Genomic DNA, 20912 nt, shown 5'->3' on the forward strand with positions numbered 1-20912 from the left:
GAAGAGAGGGAGAGGAGAGTGGAGGGATAGTGGAGAGGAGGAAGCAGAGGGAGAAGAGGAGGCAGCAGAGGTAGAAGAGGAGGAAGAGGAGGAAGCAGAGGGAGAAAAGGAAGCAGAGGGAGAAGAGGAGGAAGCAGAGGGAGAAGAGGAGGCAGCAGCAGAGGGAGAAGAGGAGGCAGCAGCAGAGGCAGAAGAGGATGCAGCAGAGGGATGGAGACAGCAGCAGAGGGAGAGGAGGAGGGAACAGAGGGAGAGGAGGAGGCAGCAGAGGGAGAGGAGGAGGCAGCAGAGGGAGAGGAGGAGGCAGCAGAGGGAGAAGGGGGAGGCAGAGGGAGAAGAGGAGGAAGCAGAGGGAGGAGAGGAGGCAGCAGAGGGAGAGGAGGATGCAGCAGAGGGAGAAGCGGAGGAAGCAGAGGGAGAGCAGGAGGAAGCAGAGAGAGAAGAGGAGGCAAGCAGAGGGAGGAGAAGGCAGCAGAGGGAGAAGAGGTGGCAGCAGAGGGAGAAGAGGAGGAAGCAGAGGGAGAAGAGAGAGAGCACACCCGAGAGGGGAGCCTACATTTCCGTCTGCCCCAAGTCCCACCATTCACCCTTGTACCACACACCCTGGGCCTAAAGTGACAGCGGCAGGGGTTTTGGAGTTGTTTTACAAAAGTGGTAGGAGTCTGTTTTTTTCTTCATATCTGCTGATTAACACCAACCTGTCCGCCACCACATCCAACTCACTGAATTGTTGTCAGATTTTGTGTCAGGACTAGTCTTTACCAAATCGTATTGAGAGAGGTTATCTACATTTTTAAAGTCTCTGAATAGTTGTTTGAATCTTTGTCAATACAATGGCCTACTTTGTGTGGGTGCATTTAGATTTTTTTCTCAGGCTTTTTTCTCTGAATCTTTCTCGATCTAATACTTGTTGCATTTACTGAATTGTTGTCAAAGGACTATTTTTACATTTTGTGCCACTTTGTAGGATGGGGCTTTGCTTCAATAAGTTTCATGGCATGTTGTATGCTAAATGCAAAGGAAGCAACGTTGTCAATCAAATAGCCTACTTTGTGTGGGTTTTGAAATGCTTTCTGAATATTGTCCTCTGGTCACATTTTGGATTATGTTTTAAATATGTATATATAAATAATATTTATGTATAATATATTATACTTGGTACATTTTGAGTGTGTCATTTAGTCAAATTTCTTACAATTTAAATAATCTAGGGTTTTTTAGAAAAGTTATTGAAAATGAAATAGAGAAATATCTAATTTACATAAGTACACACACCCCTGAGTCAATACTTCGTAGAAGCACCTTTGGCAGCGATTACAGCTCTGAATCTCTAAGAGCTTTCCACACCTGGATAGTGCAACATTTGCCAATTAGTCTTTTCGAAATTCTTCAAGCTCTGTCAAATTGGTTGTTGATCATTGCTAGACAAGTCGAGCTGAAGGACCTGTCTCCCACTCTACTATAATCAAGACATGGGTGGAATAAATCATGTTTATCTTGAACAAATATAAATTAAACAAGGTTTTCATCACTATTGATGTTTATTGCTTTGAACTGAACAAATTGGAAGGACAAATTTTACATACAGTATTTTATGGAAATGATAAATGAGCCCCATTGAACACAAATTAAGGCCGGTCTACACACATTTTACACTTACATTTTAGTCATTTAGCAGACGCTCTTATCCAGAGCGACTTACAGTTAGTGAGTGCATACACCACATGAGGGACAGTTTTACTGTGTGTGTTGCAAATGTATTTCTTGCACTTGATGCATGTGTACTGTGTCTTCCTGTCCTTCTTGGGTCCACACACATCGCAGCGCTTCTTCTTGTTGCTACTGGCTGCAATCTAGAATGATGAAAACACTTAGTTCAGGAATTTTGCTAACATCTCACCCACTCACATATATAGTTACAGCATGCCAATGTAGGAGAGTCAGACACACAAACATGCAACAACATCACTCACACTTACTTCCAGTATTAGAGTTGTTGGTTCTGTGGGTCGGGCGAATGGGGCACCAGCATCCTCCTCCTGAATCCTCCTCACGATGGCTGCAGAAGCTGGGGTCCTTGGGATATGTTACCTCCTCTGGATTTGAGGTCTTACCAATGCCTTGCGCAGCTCCTCCAGAAAGAGCCATCTCCTCTGGAGCTTCCCCCTGTTCCAATCTGGGTTCAACGCCATCCAGATGACAAACGCGTTGTACGCCGAGATGTCCAAAATGTTGAAGAATATCACAAGTGACCAGTATAAGGTTCTTATTTTGCAGCTGTAGCCAGTCACTAGCTTGTCTAAATTGTCCACCCCTCCTTTGTGGCATTGTAATCCATTATGATTTCTGGTTTTGATGTTCCTTGCCACAGATTCTCCCATCCCTATGTAGCGTACTCATGAGTACCACATTTTTGCCTTTCTTTGGCACGTAGGAAACTAGGGACGTGTCGGCCGTGAACACAAACTTAGAGGAATTGACAGGCCTGTTCCGTGTATTCAACAGCTGAGGTGGGAGCTCTGGCTTGTTTTTTCGTACTGTTCCTACCATCATCAGCTTCCTCTTGAGGAGCTCCTGTCCCAGCTTGAGCGAAGTAAAAAAGTTATTGCATGTGATGTTATGGCCACAGAGTCCCTGTGTCACGTCCAGGACAACCCACATCCCTTGGTTCTTCTCAGGGTCTCCTCCATCTGGCTTCCCTGTATACACTTGTAAGTTCCCCGCATATGATGACATATGGGTTTAGATGGTATGTACTGCCTGAAGGGGCAGCGGCCCCTAAGTGGCATAAACTACTCATCAATAGTAACGTTGGGTCCAGGGTTGTAAAACAGGGGAAGGCGGTCCAGAGACATGATCCTCATATCGGAAAATTCTTAATCTTCCAAAGTGGAAGACGCTCTTCCCACACTAGCTTCTCTCTCTGAGCAGAGATTATTTTTGCCATACTGATTGATTGTGGTAAAGAGCCACACATTCAAAGCTATTTATTTGTTGTGTCCCTCCCCCAATTTGCACCTGGCTGGGGTAGTGTATCGAAATAATGTATTGACATAATGTATTGTAATAACATTGTGCAAGTCCCCGCAAGACATTGTGAGGTTTCACACGCTACAAAGGGTAAAGAGTGCGAGAAAAGTGGGAGACAGCACCAAGAACCTGCAAGTCTGCCTATGTTGAAACAGCAGGCCTAGGGAGGAAGACAGAGTGAATGCACACAGCAAACCTTTTTGTTTCATTTTTACTTGTTTTCACCTACACACACACACACACACACACACACACACTTTTATTACCCTCGGGTCTAGTGGACCCGAACACCACATACAGTGGGGAAAAAAAGTATTTAGTCAGCCACCAATTGTGCAAGTTCTCCCACTTAAAAAGATGAGAGAGGCCTGTAATTTTCATCATAGGTACACGTCAACTATGACAGACAAAATGAGGAAAAAAAATCCAGAAAATCACATTGTAGGATTTTTAATGAATTTATTTGCAAATTATGGTGGAAAATAAGTATTTGGTCAATACTTTGTTATATACCCTTTGTTGGCAATGACACAGGTCAAAAGTTTTCTGTAAGTCTTCACAAGGTTTTCACACACTGTTGCTGGTATTTTGGCCCATTCCTCCATGCAGATCTCCTCTAGAGCAGTGTTGTTTTGGGGCTGTCGCTGGGCAACACGGACTTTCAACTCCCTCCAAAGATTTTCTATGGGGTTGAGATCTGGAGACTGGCTAGGCCACTCCAGGACCTTGAAATGCTTCTTACGAAGCCACTCCTTCGTTGCCCGGGCGGTGTGTTTGGGATCATTGTCATGCTGAAAGACCCAGCCACGTTTCATCTTCAATGCCCTTGCTGATGGAAGGAGGTTTTCACTCAAAATCTCACGATACATGGCCCCATTCATTCTTTCCTTTACACGGATCAGTCGTCCTGTTCCCTTTGCAGAAAAACAGCCCCAAAGCATGATGTGTCCACCCCCATGCTTCACAGTAGGTATGGTGTTCTTTGAATGCAACTCAGCATTCTTTGTCCTCCAAACACGACGAGTTGAGTTTTTACCAAAAAGGTTCTATTTTGGTTTCATCTGACCATATGACATTCTCCCAATCCTCTTCTGGTTCATCCAAATGCACTCTAGCAAACTTCAGACGGGCCTGGACATGTACTGGCTTAAGCAGGGGGACACGTCTGGCACTGCAGGATTTGAGTCCCTGGCGGCGTAGTGTGTTACTGATGGTAGGCTTTGTTACTTTGGTCCCAGCTCTCTGCAGGTCATTCACTAGGTCCCCCCGTGTGGTTCTGGGATTTTTGCTCACTGTTCTTGTGATCATTTTGACCCCACGGGTGAGATCTTGCGTGGAGCCCCAGATCGAGGGAGATTATCAGTGGTCTTGTATGTCTTCCATTTCCTAACAATTGCTCCCACAGTTGATTTCCTCAAACCAAGTTGCTTACCTATTGCAGATTCAGTCTTCCCAGCCTGGTGCAGGTCTACAATTTTGTTTCTGGTGTCCTTTGACAGCTCTTTGGTCTTGGCCATAGTGGAGTTTGGAGTGTGACTGTTTGAGGTTGTGGACAGGTGTCTTTTATACTGATAACAAGTTCAAACAGGTGCCATTAATACAGGTAACGAGTGGAGGACAGAGGAGCCTCTTAAAGAAGAAGTTACAGGTCTGTGAGAGCCAGAAATCGTGCTTGTTTGTAGGTGACCAAATACTTATTTTCCACCATAATTTGCAAATAAATTCATTAAAAATCCTACAATGTGATTTTCTGGATTTTTTTTCTCAATTTGTCTGTCATAGTTGATGTGTACCTATGATGAAAATTACAGGCCTCTCTCATCTTTTTAAGTGGGAGAACTTGCACAATTGGTGGCTGACTAAATACTTTTTCCCCCCACTGTATGTAATATAAATGTGTAGAGGGGTGCACAGTGTGCACTCAATGAAAATGTGTTATTTTACATGTTATTCACAGAAAATGAGCCAAGGCCAATGAGTCTCAGGTTGACAAAATAATTAATTGTATCATTTTTATTTTCTTTTAGGTCCCACAGACCCGAACACCACACAAGGGTTAAAGAACAGCTTCATACAAACTGCCATAAAGTCCCTGAAAAGACTGCTGTGTGACGTTCTGTTATAACGGTCTGTCTTTGTTATACTGAAAAAAAAAGGCTGGCCCAGAATCAGATAGTAGCCACAGGACACCGTGAATATTGCAGATCAGGTTGTTGTGAGGCTGCCTAGAGACATTAATATTTCATACTACACTGAAAACCATCTGTCTGGCTTTATTCATGACCAATGGTGTCATTCACACAGCAGGCCAACACAGCCAAGTCCAACACAGTACAGTCCAGCCCATTTCCCAGGCCTCTCAGCCTGTATTGATGGATCTGTTGGGTAGGATTCAATAGCTGGAACAAGCTATCGAATCCTGTGTCCATTGAAATGCCTGGTGACCTCGCTGCAATTCCAGCGGTGGCTCATTCATCACCGCTTACAGAAAAACCTAAAGTAATTTCAGAGCAGCACGTGTAAAATGAGACTTTCTAAGATTAATTTCTCTCTTCCATTTTGCCCTCCAATCCCTCTTGCTTTGGACAACAACTTAGCATGACACAGTGCAATGTAAAGCACCACATAGGCCTAGGTAAGGGAACATTGAAAATGGCACCATCTTGGCCAGGGATGGGCAATTTACTGTTGAGAGTTAGAATAGTAGAATACACAAGGTGCAATTTCTAAATTTGGTTGTGCATCAGCAGTTTTTCTTTTGTTATGTCAGTCACTGATAGTCACTCAATTAGCCCATTTCAGCTAACATTTTTTAGATTGGTAAATTAGCTAGCCGCTAGACTATCTAAACTTAGCAATCATGGTGGAATTACAGGCCGGGGGGCCCCCGTTGATTTTGTTAGTCAGTCTCACTCGGATATCATATTAAAAACATTTATCTTCACCTTATGGCAAAATGTGTAGAATTGCCTGAAATTAGTTATAAAAATGCTAAATCTTCTCTCCGCCCCACGGCAAAACGTAAAAATGATCTCCACTGTCAAGAGGGGAGCCGCTAAAATGTTTCGCTCGCAATGTGGGGGGTATGGATGTGGGTACACAGACCCGCGAGCAACTGCGGCCCCTCATGATGAGTTTAGCTTTTTTATGGCCCCCACCCCCATTCAAGTTGCCCAGGCCTAACAACTGTCTAGGTACTAAACAGGCTGATTATAGATGAAAAACAGCACGACTGCCACCTCAAACACCTCCATCTGTTGCCCAACCACTTTCACACTCACAAAAGTGCTTCATACATTAGACTCCGGTCTCTTGCTCTATTAAAGGCCAGGTGGAAAATGAAGGGGGCTAGGTGTGGTTGAGGCCAGGGGGACAGTCAGGTCAGGACATGTTGTAGAGACCCTCTGGGAGATTACAGGCAAACACATAATCTATAAAAGGATGAATCTCTCAGGGGATTCATTAAATTAAGATACTGAGAAACATTTCCATTGTGTACTTCCCCTCTTCTATTTTGAAGAACGAGTTCTGCGTATGATACTTATTTTTAGGCTGTTGTTCAGTCCCTCATTGTACGCACTTGTGAGTCCCTTCGGAGTTGAACGTTTGACAACTGACAGGATTTTATGATGAAACTGTTGTGTCCTGGAATGACCAGGTTGCCCTTCTACTCAGGTGGGTGCAAAGCATTCTGTATGGTTGGAGTAATGAACAGTTTGTATGGCTGGGGTAAGAGAGGGAGGAAGTCTAACAAAACTCATGTATAGGCCCCATAGAGAGCTACATACTTCCGAAACAGCTGGAACATTTCCATACACATGATCAACATCCAAACGATAAATAAAATACAAATGCACTTCCCCCTCACATCTGTGTCAATTATAGCTAGCACTTAACTGTGCAGATCATATAAGGTCCAGTGGTTCACACACACAATCATATTCACACAAACTGCCCATCTTCAAGTGAAGACTCCAGCAGCCGCCTGCAGATATAACAGTTCCTCCGACGGAGGAATAGCTACTTGGTGACTCTGAATCAACCTTTGTTTACTGTGTTCTGAGCAGCTTTCTCCAAAGAAGCCACACGTATGTGTGCACGCACACACACACCTCTGCAATTTAGACGGGCAGAAAAACATCTATTCAACCTCAGGTTAGCCTTCAGTTGCTAGTTGAAGGGGCAAGCAGCTTGGCAAACACCAATGTTGAACTGAAGAACCATGTTCAAAGTCCTCTGGAAAATGTATCAGATTCTTCAGTAAATTGGTCTTGCAGAACTGAAAGCTCAGTCACTTCAGACAGTGGAACACAGCGCATTCATTCCTACTCCTTCCCCTCTCAGCCTGTTGACTTTGTACGGTTCCTTTGAGTGTGTTTTCATGTGAGCGGTTAACTTTTTCTTCAGGCCTCTTCACATCGCTTCAGGCCCAGGCATTGTTAACCAGTCTAGTGTGAATGGCACACTTCTGGTTCTTGAGACATGACAAAAAAGTTTTGAAAAAAAAGCGCTGATCCACATGTCCGTGAAGTCTGTCAATCTCAAGATCTTCTCCTGGATGTTGCTTCTTCTAATAGGAATTCAGGATTTCTTGGAATTCTGGCTTGTGCTTCAGGTGCATTCATTTCTAAAGGGCACCTTATGTAATTTTTACACTGAAACCTTGTTTCGCTATGACTTAAATGGACAACTGACTGACCGTGATCTTATACAGTGCATTCGGAAAGTATTCAGACCCCTTGACTTGTTCCACATTTTGCTACGTTACAGCCTTATTCTAAAATTGATTAAATTGTTTTTCCCCCTCCTCAATCTACACACAATACCCCATAATGGGCCCAGTGTAGCTCAGTTGGTAGAGCATGGCGCTTGCAACGCCAGGGTTGTGGGTTCGATTCCCACGGGGGGCCAGTATGAAAAAAATTAAAAAACATGTACGCACTCACTAACTGTAAGTCGTTCTGGATAAGAGCATTATTAAAAATCTAAAACTAAAATATCACATTTACATAAGTACTCAGACCCTTTACTCAGTACTTTGTTGAAACACCTTTGGTAGCGATTATAGCCTAAAGTCTTCTTGGGTATGATACTACAAGCTTGGCACACCTGTATTTGGGGCATTTCTCCCATTCTTCTCTGCAGATCCTCTCAAGCTCTGTCAGGTTGGATGGGGAGCGTCGCTGCACAGCTATTTTCAGGTCTCTCCAGAGATGTTCGATCGGGTTCAAGTTCGGGCTCTAGCTGGGCCACTCAAGGACATTCAGAGACTTGTCCTGAAGCCACTCCTGTGTTGTCTTGGATGTCTGCTTAGGGTCGTTGTACTGTTGGAAGGTGAACCTTCTCCCCAGTCTGAGGTCCTGAGCGCTCTGGAGCAGGTTTTCATCAAGGATCTCTCTGTACTTTGCTCCGTTCATCTTTCTCTCGATACTGAAAAGCCTCCCAGTCCCTGCCGCTGAAAAACATCCCACAGCATCATGCTGCCACCACCAAGCTTCACCGTAGGGATGGTGCCAGGTTTCCTCCAGACGTGACGCTTGGCATTCAGGCCAAAGAGTTCAATCTTGGTTTCATCAGACCAGAGAATCTTGTTTCTCATGGTCTAAGAGTCCTTTAGGTGCCTTTTGGCAAACTCCAAGCGGGCTGTCGTGCCTTTTACAGAGGAGTGGCTTCCGTCTGGCCACTCTACCATAAAGGCCTGATTGGTGGAGTGGTGCAGATATGGTTGTCCTTCTGGAAGGTCCTCCCATATCCACAGAGGAACTCTGGAGCTCTGTCAGAGCGACCATCGGGTTCTTGGTCACCTCCCTGACCAAGGCCCTTCTTCCCCGAATTGCTCAGGTTGGCCGGGCGGCCAGCTCTAGGAAGAGTCTTGGTGGTTCCAAACTTCTTCCATTTATGAATGATGGAGGCCACTATGTTCTTGGGGACCTTCAATGCTGCAGACATTTTTTGGTACCCTTCCCCAGACCTGTCCCTCGACCCAATCCTGTCTCTGAGCTCTACGGACAATTCATTCGACCTCATGGCTTGGTTTCTTCTCTGACACGCACTGTCAACTGTGGGACCTTATATAGACAGGTGTGTGCCTTTCCAAATCATGTCCAATCAATTGAATTTACCACAGGTGGACTCCAATCAAGTTGTAGAAACAGCTCAAGGATGATCAATGGAAACAAAAGGGTCTGCAAAGGGTCTGAATACTTACGTAAATAAGGCATTTATGTTTGTTTATTTAATGTGCATTTGCTAAAATTTCTAATAACCTGTTTTTGCTTTGTCATTACGGGATATTGTAGGTAGATTGATGAGGATTTTTTAAAATTTTATCCATTTTAGAATAAGGCTGTAACATAACAAAATGTGGAAAAAGTCAAGGGCTCTGAATACTTTCTGAATGCACTGTAACATCTTGTTGGAAAAGCATGATTTGAAAAGCATTTATTGAACTCTTCCACTCCCAATGCTTCCTTATTGCTGTAAGGAAGGAACACAACAAACTATTGTTCCAAAGCCCCCTCTTGTTTTATGAAAGTGATTCATAGTAGGGCCACTGTGTGTGTGTGTGTGTGTGTGTCAAGGGAAAGGTGTTGTGTAGTGAGCATTGATTTGGTCTAGGGCGGTATACCATATTTTATCATTAATCATTATATTTCCACGATTCCAACAGTTCACCCAAGTGTTTCGATCTAAATCGCAAGTCAAATAGATGTTTGCCCATATCGTGCAGCCCTACAAGGCAGTGTCGAAATTATCTCAAATGAGATCAACTTTTAGTTGAAGTTTGATTGAATGGTATAAAACAAATCACAATGGAGAAAGCCCCATTGAAATCACTTACAATTGATGTGTTCCCTCCCTAGGGTCATACACAACTCATAAAGCAAATGTATAACTTTTATTATTATTCAAAAACATAAAATACAGTCACACCATAAAAAAAATAATATATATATATACAGTGGGGAGAACAAGTATTTGATACACTGCCGATTTTGCAGGTTTTCCTACTTACAAAGCATGTAGAGGTCTGTAATGTTTATCATACACTTCAACTGTGAGAGACGGAATCTAAAACAAAAATCCAGAAAATCACATTGTATGATTTTTAAGTAATTCATTTGCATTTTATTGCATGACATAAGTATTTGATCACCTACCAACCAGTAAGAATGTCGGCTCTCACAGACCTGTTAGTTTATCTTTAAGAAGCCCTCCTGTTCTCCACTCATTACCTGTTTGAACTCGTTACCTGTATAAAAGACACCTGTCCACACACTCAAACAGACTCCAACCTCTCCATAATGGCCAAGACCAGAGAGCTGTGTAAGGACATCAGGGATAAAATTGTAGACCTGCACAAGGCTGGGATGGGCTACAGGACAATAGGCAAGCAGCTTGGTGAGAAGGCAACAACTGTTGGCGCAATTATTAGAAAATGGAAGAAGTTCAAGATGACGGTCAATCACCCTTGGTCTGGGGCTCCATGCAAGATCTCACCTCGTGGGGCATCAATGATCATGAGGAAGGTGAGGGATCAGCCCAGAACTACACGGCAGGACCTGGTCAATGACCTGAAGAGAGCTGGGACCACAGTCTCAAAGAAAACCATTAGTAACACACTACGCCGTCATGGATTAAAATCCTGCAGCGCACGCAAGGTTCCCCTGCTCAAGCCAGCGCATGTCCAGGCCCGTCTGAAGTTTGCCAATGACCATCTGGATGATCCAGAGGAGGAATGGGAGAAGGTCATGTGGTCTGATGAGACAAAAATAGAGCTTTTTGGTCTAAACTCCACTCGCCGTGTTTGGAGGAAGAAGAAGGATGAGTACAACCCCAAGAACACCATCCCAACCGTGAAGCATGGAGGTGGAAACATCATTCTTTGGGGATGCTTTTCTGCAAAGGGGACAGGACGACTGCACCGTATTGAGGGGAGGATGGATGGGGCCATGTATTGCGAGATCTTGGCCAACAACCTCTTTCCCTCAGTAAGAGCATTGAAGATGGGTCGTGGCTGGGTCTTCCAGCATGACAACGACCCGAAACACACAGCCAGGGCAACTAAGGAGTGGCTCCGTAAGAAGCATCTCAAGGTCCTGGAGTGGCCTAGCCAGTCTCCAGACCTGAACCCAATAGAAAATCTATGGAGGGAGCTGAAAGTCCGTATTGCCCAGCGACAGCCCCGAAACCTGAAGGATCTGGAGAAGGTCTGTATGGAGGAGTGGGCCAAAATCCCTGCTGCAGTGTGTGCAAACCTGGTCAAGACCTACAGGAAACGTATGATCTCTATAATTGCAAACAAAGGTTTCTGTACCAAATATTAAGTTCTGCTTTTCTGATGTATCAAATACTTATGTCATGCAATAAAATGCAAATTAATTACTTAAAAATCATACAATGTGATTTTCTGGATTTTTGTTTTAGATTCCGTCTCTCATAGTTGAAGTGTACCTATGATAAAATTTACAGACCTCTACATGCTTTGTAAGTAGGAAAACCTGCAAAATCAGCAGTGTATCAAATACTTGTTCTCCCCACTGTATATAGTGATATGATATTTTGGCCATATTGCCCAGCCCTAATTTGGCCCCAAAAGCCCGGCTACTGGCTCTACTGGCTGAGCCCCATGCTGTCCTTCCAGCGGGGCGTTAAAAGCGCTCAACCAGAGGGGACTGCCATCATCCATTCACACTGAGGGACGCTGAAGCGTCCTGCGACAATCGAACAGAACACTTCCCTCCCTCCCTGGGAGAGCGTTCCATGCCATGTGTCCTTCAGGCCCCTGCCAGTCTACCTTAAAGCTTCCGCATGCTTCGGCTAGGCAAACCGAACAAGTGTGCTTTAGATTCCGTCTCTCACAGTTGAAGTGTACCTATGATAAAAATTACAGACCTCTACATGCTTTGTAAGTAGGAAAACCTGCAAAAATCGGCAGTGTATCAAATACTTGTTCTCCCCACTGTAACTAACATGTTTGGTGCAGTTTGCGGACGCCTTTATCCAGCTGTGTGCACCCCTACCCTCAACACACATACCCTCAGTTCCCCCCTCCTGCCTCTCCCCAAGCACCCTGTGAGGCGACACAGAATAAACGAGTGTATACATTTGACTGAATTTTAAGTGTGTAAAAAAACAGTGTAGGCTATGTTTATGTAAGAGGGAGAGAGAGTGCATGTGTGTGAATGAGAGAATGTATGAGTGTATTTGAGCATGAAAGAGTATGCATGTGTGAGAGAGAAAGAGAGTAAGAGTGTTTGCAAAACACTCCTCAGTCTCCCATTGAGAGCCCTATCAGTGCCCACTCACTAGTCATGGCTCACTGAGGGTTAGAGAGAGTGACCGGTTGAGGAAATAAGCTACCGTGCAGAGACAGACAGACAGACAGGAAGGTGTTATTTAGAGGCTAGCTGTCTACTCCACACAGCCTTCTGGGACTCGGACTCCGTTAGAATACATTAACGCAGATTAGTCATAGTCTGTTCCCAGATCTGTTTGTGCTTTTGCCTACTCCATTGTCAGGACAAACTGTTTTGCATGAGCATTCCATAAGAGACTGACTGGAACAGACTGGCACCCGGGCTAGATTAGTCATCCACCAAGCACATAACTTCAGATTGAGCTGGTCACCTTGGGATATACTTTGGGGCACTTTCTGTCAGTCATCCCAAAAAATAAAAATTAATAAATAAATATTGCAGTAAACATCTGATACAGAGTGTGGGAGCAAAAAACACCCAACAACCAATTAATATAGTGTGTGAAACAGAACTTCATAGTTTTAAACAGTCATGGTCAAAAACATGTTATCTGCCAAGACATCATCTTCTGATGGTATCAACTGTGGAGTTGGACATACTGTAAATACCTATGAAAAAGTTAAACATTCAGATTTGTCTTTGTAACTAAAGCAACCCTTACCTGTGGGCATGATGTGGTGCATGGCCACGGACAGGAAGAAGATGGCGTCGCTGTAGTAGGCCCCGGAGCCGGCGCTGAAGTGCTTCTGCATGGCCTCCACAATGGGGAAGAGCTTCTGGGTCAGGACCCCCACGTCATGGAACACCACCTTCACCACAAACACACAAATGAGGGCAGTCAGTGATATGAGAAAAATGTCATTCAAGTCATTCACACTTGATATTGTCAATTGCACAAGACACATGCCCATGACATTAATGACATTATTATTCTAATCGCAATCTGGATGCGCATAAGGGTTCAACACTTTCAAGCAAGAGCCCCCTGTCCCACTTCCCCTCTTCCTCCCTCCTCAGCAGGTCACTCTCCCAGCTCCCATGAAACCCTGCTGCCCCCGGTGGCCCTAATCCCACAGTGCAGTGCAGGGATTTGGCAGAAAATCACCAGTGGTCCCCACTCCCCAGTCAGGTCATTTTATTACTGCAGAAACAAACATGTTCAAAGGTGTTCCAGATTATGTCTCGGTTAAATGCTACTGCATTGAAGTGTGTGTGTGGTAAAGGTTGGGATTAGACATATTTAAAAGGAGATGTGTGATTGGGACGTGCACACATCATTTAATGTTCCATAACTGATTAAGGTAAGCCTCCCCTACGTCGGCAATAAAAACAGCCCTGGAGATAGTATAGTGGAACAACAGCACGTAGGCCTAGCTTTGGAAACAGCTAACTGTTACGTTAGCCCATTTTTCAGTACATGACAGTATTGTTATGTAGACTACCCACTAACCACAGTGCAATTAAAGACCATCACATGAATTGTAGCTTTAATTAATTAAATCTTCTAAACCTAACTGGGTGAAAACTGAGTGTTGTGCTGATTTTGCCTTTCCCAAATGACTTGCAGCTGAGAGCACCTCGGCTTAGAAAATGCGGGAATGAGAGCAGCAAATTAAACATTTATATTACTTTTATTTATAGATTTTGCTTGTATATTTAATAGATTACATTCTTTTTTCAGAGCTATGGATGAATAATTCAGATAGTAAACAAGACGGGGCAGAACCACTCACAACAACCCACATGTACTAAATAGCCTAATACAGGAGAAGTGTAGGAGATTCCTCAGTTATACTGAACCAACATACAACTTACATTCTATTTCGACTTTATAGAACACAACATAAAGGAAAGGTTAGGCAAAGTGAAGCAGCAGAGAATAGACTCACCTAACATAAAATAGGCTGTCTACGATTGTCATTGTGATTATACACTGAACAAAAATATAAAACGCAACATGTAAAGTGTTGGTCCCATGTTTCATAAGCTGATATAAAAAGATCCCAGAAATGCTCCATACGCACAAAAATCTTATTTCTCTCAAATGTTGTGCACAAATTTGTTTACACCCCTGTTAGTGAGCATTTATCCTTTGCCAAGATAATCCATCCACCTGACAGGTGTGGCATATGAAGAAGTTGATTAAACGGCATGATCATTACACAGGTGCACCTTGTGCTGGGGACAAAAGTCCATTCTAAAATGTGCAATTTTGTCACACAACACAATGCAACAGATGTCTCAAGTTTTGATGGAGCGTGCAAGCCGCCTCCAACATTGTTTTAGAGAATTTGGCAGTACGTCCAACCGGCCTCACAACCGCAGACCATGTGTATGGCGTCGTGTGGGTGATCGGTTTGCTGATGTCAACGTTGTGAACAGAGTGCCCTATTGTGACGGTGGGGTTATGGCATGGGCAGGCATAAACTAAAGACAACATAATTGCATTTTATTGATGGCAATTTGAATACACAAAAATATTGTGACGACATCCTGAGGCCCATTGTGAGGCCCATTTTTTTTTTAAGGTATCTGTGACCAACAGATGCATATCTGTATTCCCAGTCATGTGAAATCCATAGATTAGGGTCTAATTCATTCATTTCAATTGACTGATTTCCTCATATGAACTGTAACTCAGTAAATGTTTGTTCAGTATAGATTAAATCAAGAAAACGTTGAATCTAAACCGAACAATGCAGACTGAACCAAGTTGCTTACTAAAGCCATTGAGCACAACTAAATCCAATTGCTTACTAAAGCCAATAAGAAGAGCATGTTCTGAGTTGGATAGTTGACTAACTACATTACAGCCAACAGAGGAGAGGTTAAGCCTCCTTTACGCACAAAGCACTGGGATAATTACTTACTTGAGGAGAGGGGAGCTTTATCAAATTAAAAGGCCACTCTGTATTAAATCCTATGGGACATTAGCGCAGAGGCAGCTGGCTGTCAGTCTGTAGCAGGCTGATTCTCTGAAAAACCACTAAGGCCTGAGACCATGGCATGACCACATAATTATCCCATTAAGTCTACTAGTTATAGCATTATAGCGTAACTCACTACATGATCATGACTCGCGTGAGGCTACAATGTGTCATAAACAAAAACAGAGAGTGAGAACAGTTTGCTAAGCCAACACTATATTGATAAGTCACATTTCCATTCATAATTAGGCTACATAGTTGGCTACAAAAGTAATTTACAGTTGAATTGGGTTATACACTAGCAAAAAAGACAGTATTTAGTAAGAAGAATAAAATACTCAGTCTAAGCAAAGCAAATGTTCCATTGTGAATGACTCACAAGTGAGAAAAACAAAAAAGGGTGACATATTTCCAGTCACCTTGTTGGGTAGAGAATAACAGTTTCCTCTCCAAATCTGAGTCAAACATCCGCTTTGTTGAGAAGAATGTTTTCAATTGAAAAAAAGCAATTTCAGTATAGGCCTAAATATGTAGCCTAGCTAACATTAACTGGATACAGTACAGTCAAAATAAAACATACAAAAACACAAGAATCAAAGTGTTAGATACAAACAAGTTAATAAGAACTGAATTTGTGCAGGTATTTGGTTCTGCACTGGTTTGAGAAGGGAAGCCCACATTGAGAAAAGCTTCCTTTCAGCTTTTCCTGGCTGGCTCGCCAAAGACTTCAGTCCACTGAACAGGGGGACTAGGGTCACAGACTGTCACCCCTCTACGTCATGAGCCTGCAGTACAAGCAACCACAGATTTCGTGGAAAGCCCCATGTCCTGTCCCATGCTTGTACCTATTGCCTAACAAATCATAAGCAATGTGGGCAGCATCCATGGGACTGGGAAATAACAACAGAAACAATGTTTTCCTTCAGAGCATATGGGCTACTCTGTCAACAAGGCCCCACGCAAGCATATACACGCACTTGTTAGTGTGTAACTCATACATGCACGTGTGAGTGTGGGTCAGAGATGCTGTAACGAGCATGGCCCCCGGCAGTGGAATTGTATGGGCTGTTTGCGCTGGTTTCACAGGGGTCTCAGACAGTGTTTTGTCACTAAAAAGTAACAGCAGGGTTACATAACCACTGTCCTGTGTTGGCGCTCCTGAGAGATAAATAATTAAAGAAATTAGGTGAGGATCTGCTGAAAAGCATGTCAACATGCTCACAGGCCATCGCAGTTCACGGCCAGCCCCAGGAAGCTCCATCCCATTAGTGACTGTACAGGATGTGTTTGTGTGTGTTCAGTGGGCCCTGGATGTTCAGTAAAGCTTTACTCATCTGAGTGCTGCTGCATCCCATGGCAGGGGCTGACAGGAGCGCAGAGGCATAAACTGGATGTCACGGCCTGTCAAGTCCTCATTATATAGCATTACCCTGTTGTGCCTGGCCAAAGGGGCTGGAGCAGGGTTCGGTTGGGAGCGAGGGAGAGGAGCATTAGTTGAAGAGGGAGTAATCTGTCCCTCTGGCTCTGAGCCGCCTAAGATGCTAAGCTGAGCAAACTGCTAAACTGAGCAAACTGCCACTCAATCCAAGGCAGAGGATCAGACTAAGCTAATGCAGTGCCTCAACATCCCCCATCAGATGATAATATGTTACCGGGGACGTGCCTGGCTGGCGAGGGAGGATATATTTTCATTTGAGGGGGATAAACAACTTGTAAACAAGTTTGTTATCTCATGCTCTGTGATGCAGACAAGAGGGGAGGGGATTCCCTTACTGTAACAAACTGTACTCAGATCATGCAAATAGAGAGGGGAAGACAGAGGAATTGCTAGTCAGGAATCGGAGGTCAAACTTCTATGGCAGAAAGTCTGCCATGTTTTGCTCTACGCAGGTTTGAGATCAGACAGTCACATACTCTTCAGGTACAGGGTTTAGTTAGTTCTGTCAGTGAAGACATTCTGAACATGCATCAAGACCATGCGTTTACTATTTTAGATACAGCATAATCCTCCCATTGGTTGAAAAAAACCAGAAGATTTCTAAACTGTAAGATGTTTTGGAAGGGCAACACTGCCACTCTGTGTTAAAGAACAAAACAGTTCACTCAGTGCATTGCTGCACTCTCCAGCCAGTGTACTCATGCAAGCAGGGCCTGTGTTTGCCAGGTTTGGGATTAAGCCTCTTATTAAGGATTAAACTCAGGTCATCACACTTTAGGACTAACATGCCATGTAACACAAGCACATATACACTGACCGGTAAGTGGTAATCCTGGTAAGAAATGCATCAGGGCTCCAAACAGACTTGCCTCATGCTGAAACGTTGCGTCGAGGAGCAGCTCCGGGAGCATCCTCTCGCCCAGCTCTCGGCTGGCCTCGTCGCTCACAAAATGAAGGACCAGCACCTCTTCGTCCAGGAAGAGACCGTATTTCGCCATGGATAACATGGCTACCCGGAACTTCTCCTGAAGGCTCCGGCTCTTGTCAACCTTGGTGAACATCATGAGGGCATGGTAGTACTGGCTGACCTCGGGTCCACTGTCTGCCCCACTGACCGCCCTCCTAGCCCTGCCTTCGCCCTCCTCCACATCTCCCTCCTTCTCCTCCTCTCCTCCCTCAGTGTGCAGCAGCCTGGTGTCCAGAGAAAGGTCTGCGTCGTTCCGGTTGGCGTTTTGGCTGGCCTGGGTCTGCTTGATGCGCTTGGTGGTGCTTGAGAAATCATGCCTCTCCGAGCCAAAGTAGTAGAAGGCTACGACAGCCAGAGCTGCTGCGAGGAGCAGGACAAACTGATAGAACCTGAAGGTGCTGACCCTGCCCATAGTGTTGACTAGAACCCTCAGGATGCCCATGCTATAACTCCCACAGATGAGTGTAGAAGCCCTTATCGTCACGGCTTGCAGAATGTGGGGATGAACCCTGAGTTCAACATCCTGTATGTTTCTGATCCAGTGTTGGTTTCAGAAAGGAGCCATTCATTTTCTAGCCTTGGCCACGCCCTGACAAGGTTGTGTAGTCCTTTTCCTATAAAAATTGAATGAATGTATAACTAAGGTTAGTCTTACCCTTCAGAATGGTCTACCTTTGTACAATACAACTAAGTTAATATTGTCACATGAAAGAAATGTGATGTGTATTGCAAATTAAATACATCCAGAATACAAAGTAGCTTAATCACATTAAATCATGTAATGTTCTAACAAAAAATTAAGAGCGATTCTTGCAACAGCAGACATTCTTGTGTGAAGAGCTATGCTGAACTTGTAAAGACAGGAACTTTTCATGAAATCAGTGTCTTCTCATGCAAGTATGAATTGTTTTAAATTCACAGAAAATTCGCGCCACCTTCAATATCTAACTAGCTAAATTCTCCAGCATGCAATGACCTACCTGAGAAACGCTCAACGTTCGAGGCATATTTCACTATTGACAACTGGTCGCGCAATTTGCTAGCAACAACATTCAGTCACCATCATACTTCTAAAAATGGTTACCTGTACCTATGTTTTTCCTGTACAACTGCGGTCATTCCGCGGGGTGCTGAAATTCATAATTTTAATTTTTTTAAATATCGAATACAACCACCGATTTTTTCCAGATTTGTGTTGTTCACCTCAGTCCAAATGCGTTTGTTCGGATTGAAGCTCGGTTTACGTAGTAAATCTACAGCAGTTGAGCAACACAAATTAGGAAAAAGTCGGTGGTTGTATTTGATACGTTTTTATTAAAATTATTAATTGAAACACTGCGGAAGGACCACAGTTGTACAGGACAAACATAGGTACAGGTAAGCCCTTTCGGAATTGAAATGTGGACTGATCGTGACTCAATGTTGTTCTAACAAATCGCGCGAACAGTTATCAATACTGAACACCGCCTCGATATAAGAGAACATAGTTGAGCGTTCCTCAGCTAGCAATGAGCATGCATGCAACATAGTAAGGAACACCAAGACAAATGTACACATTTGAAAGAAAGCACATTTATTTACTGACCATTCTGGTGTTGGAGAACTCTCGATGCAGAGGAAGTTGTGACAACTGAGTTGGATTAGCAGGCAGACTGTTGATAGTTAGCTAACTTGTTAGCTAGCTGCTAAAGATGTACATTATATGGACGCAACAGGTTTATAGAGACAAAATAATACATGTCACGAACGCTGTGAGGGCCGCAAAATATTCCACTGGTGACTCTATAGCTTGTCAACTTGAAATATCAAACATTTTCATAAAATGTGTATTGTGAATTAGATAAAATGTGTTGCTTAGCTAATTTGCCACACTAATCTAAATGACACCTCCGGTGATGTCTAATGCTGCGTTCAGAACAACTGTGAATACGGAAAATACGAGGTCAAATCATGACGTCAGTGATCTTCAGTTCGGAAAGTCGGAGCTCTAGAAAGATTCTCGAGTTCGAATTACGAGTTGGATGATCGTTCAAATCGATTTATTCCCAGTCGAAGCTCGTTTTTTCCCGAGTTCCCATTTGTTTTGAACGCTTGGACGTCGGAGATTTCCGAGTTCCCAGTTGTTATGAACGCGGCATAATGCTGCGTTCATATCTCCTAATTTCGTAAATACAGGTATACTTCTTATTCTTCTTTAAATGTGCATTGGCGGATCACAACCAACTGAAAGGTGTATACACCGCCTCCTACTGCACTGGAGTGTGAATACAGGCGAAAATGTTGATAAAAGTAACTTTGTCCTAGAGCAGTGTTTCCCAACAGGGGGTAAGCGTACCTCTATGGTTAAGTGGGCAGTCTCCAGAGGGTATGCGGGAAGATTAAAAAAAAAAAAGTGAGGCAAAAAGAGTATTGGGGAAAATACACTGCTCAAAAAAATAAAGGGAACACTTAAACAACACAATGTCACTCCAAGTCAATCACACTTCTGTGAAATCAAACTGTCCACTTAGGAAGCAACACTGATTGACAATAAATGTCACATGCTGTTGTGCAAATGGAATAGACAACAGGTGGAAATTATAGGCAATTAGCAAGACACCCCCAATAAAGAAGTGGTTCTGCAGGTGGTGACCACAGACCACTTCTCAGTTCCTGGCTGATGTTTTGGTCACTTTTGAATGCTGGCGGTGCTTTCACTCTAGTGGTAGCATGAGACGGAGTCTACAACCCACACAAGTGGCTCAGGTAGTGCAGCTCATCCAGGATGGCACATCAATGCGAGCTGTGGCAAGAAGGTTTGCTGTGTCTGTCAGCGTAGTGTCCGGAGCATGGAGGCGCTACCAGGAGACAGGCCAGTACATCAGGAGACGTGGAGGAGGCCGTAGGAGGGCAACAACCCAGCAGCAGGACCGCTACCTCCGCCTTTGTGCAAGGAGGAGCAGGAGGAGCACTGCCAGAGCCATGCAAAATGACCTCCAGCAGGCCACAAATGTGCATGTGTCTGCTCAAACGGTCAGAAACAGACTCCATGAGGGTGGCATGAGGGCCCAACGTCCACAGGTGGGGGTTGTGCTTACAGCCCAACACCGTGCAGGACGTTTGGCATTTGCCAGAGAACACCAAGATTGGCAAATTCGCCACTGGCGCCCTGTGCTCTTCACAGATGAAAGCAGGTTCACACTGAGCACATGTGACAGACGTGACAGAGTCTGGAGACGCCGTGGAGAACGTTCTGCTGCCTGCAACATCCTCCAGCATGACCGGTTTGGCGGTGGGTCAGTCATGGTGTG

At 44.1% G+C, this 20912-nt stretch overlaps 1 protein-coding gene across 1 annotated transcript in view; it reads right to left on the minus strand.

The window, feature by feature from the left end:
- Positions 1 to 19525, minus strand: part of xxylt1 (xyloside xylosyltransferase 1) — an 83635-nt gene extending 64110 nt beyond the window's left edge. Inside the window, exons 1-3 of the mRNA XM_041839756.2 lie at positions 19208 to 19525; positions 17525 to 18236; positions 12952 to 13099 (exon numbers count right to left, since the gene is read on the minus strand). Of these exons, the coding sequence (XP_041695690.1) occupies positions 12952 to 13099; positions 17525 to 18064 (688 nt within the window). The 5' untranslated portion in view covers positions 18065 to 18236; positions 19208 to 19525. The remainder of the gene's footprint in view (positions 1 to 12951; positions 13100 to 17524; positions 18237 to 19207) is intronic.
- Positions 19526 to 20912: the final 1387 nt, after the last annotated feature.

The sequence above is a fragment of the Coregonus clupeaformis genome, chromosome 20 (assembly GCF_020615455.1).
Source record: "Coregonus clupeaformis isolate EN_2021a chromosome 20, ASM2061545v1, whole genome shotgun sequence".
In the NCBI taxonomy this organism is placed as follows: Eukaryota; Metazoa; Chordata; class Actinopteri; order Salmoniformes; family Salmonidae; genus Coregonus; species Coregonus clupeaformis.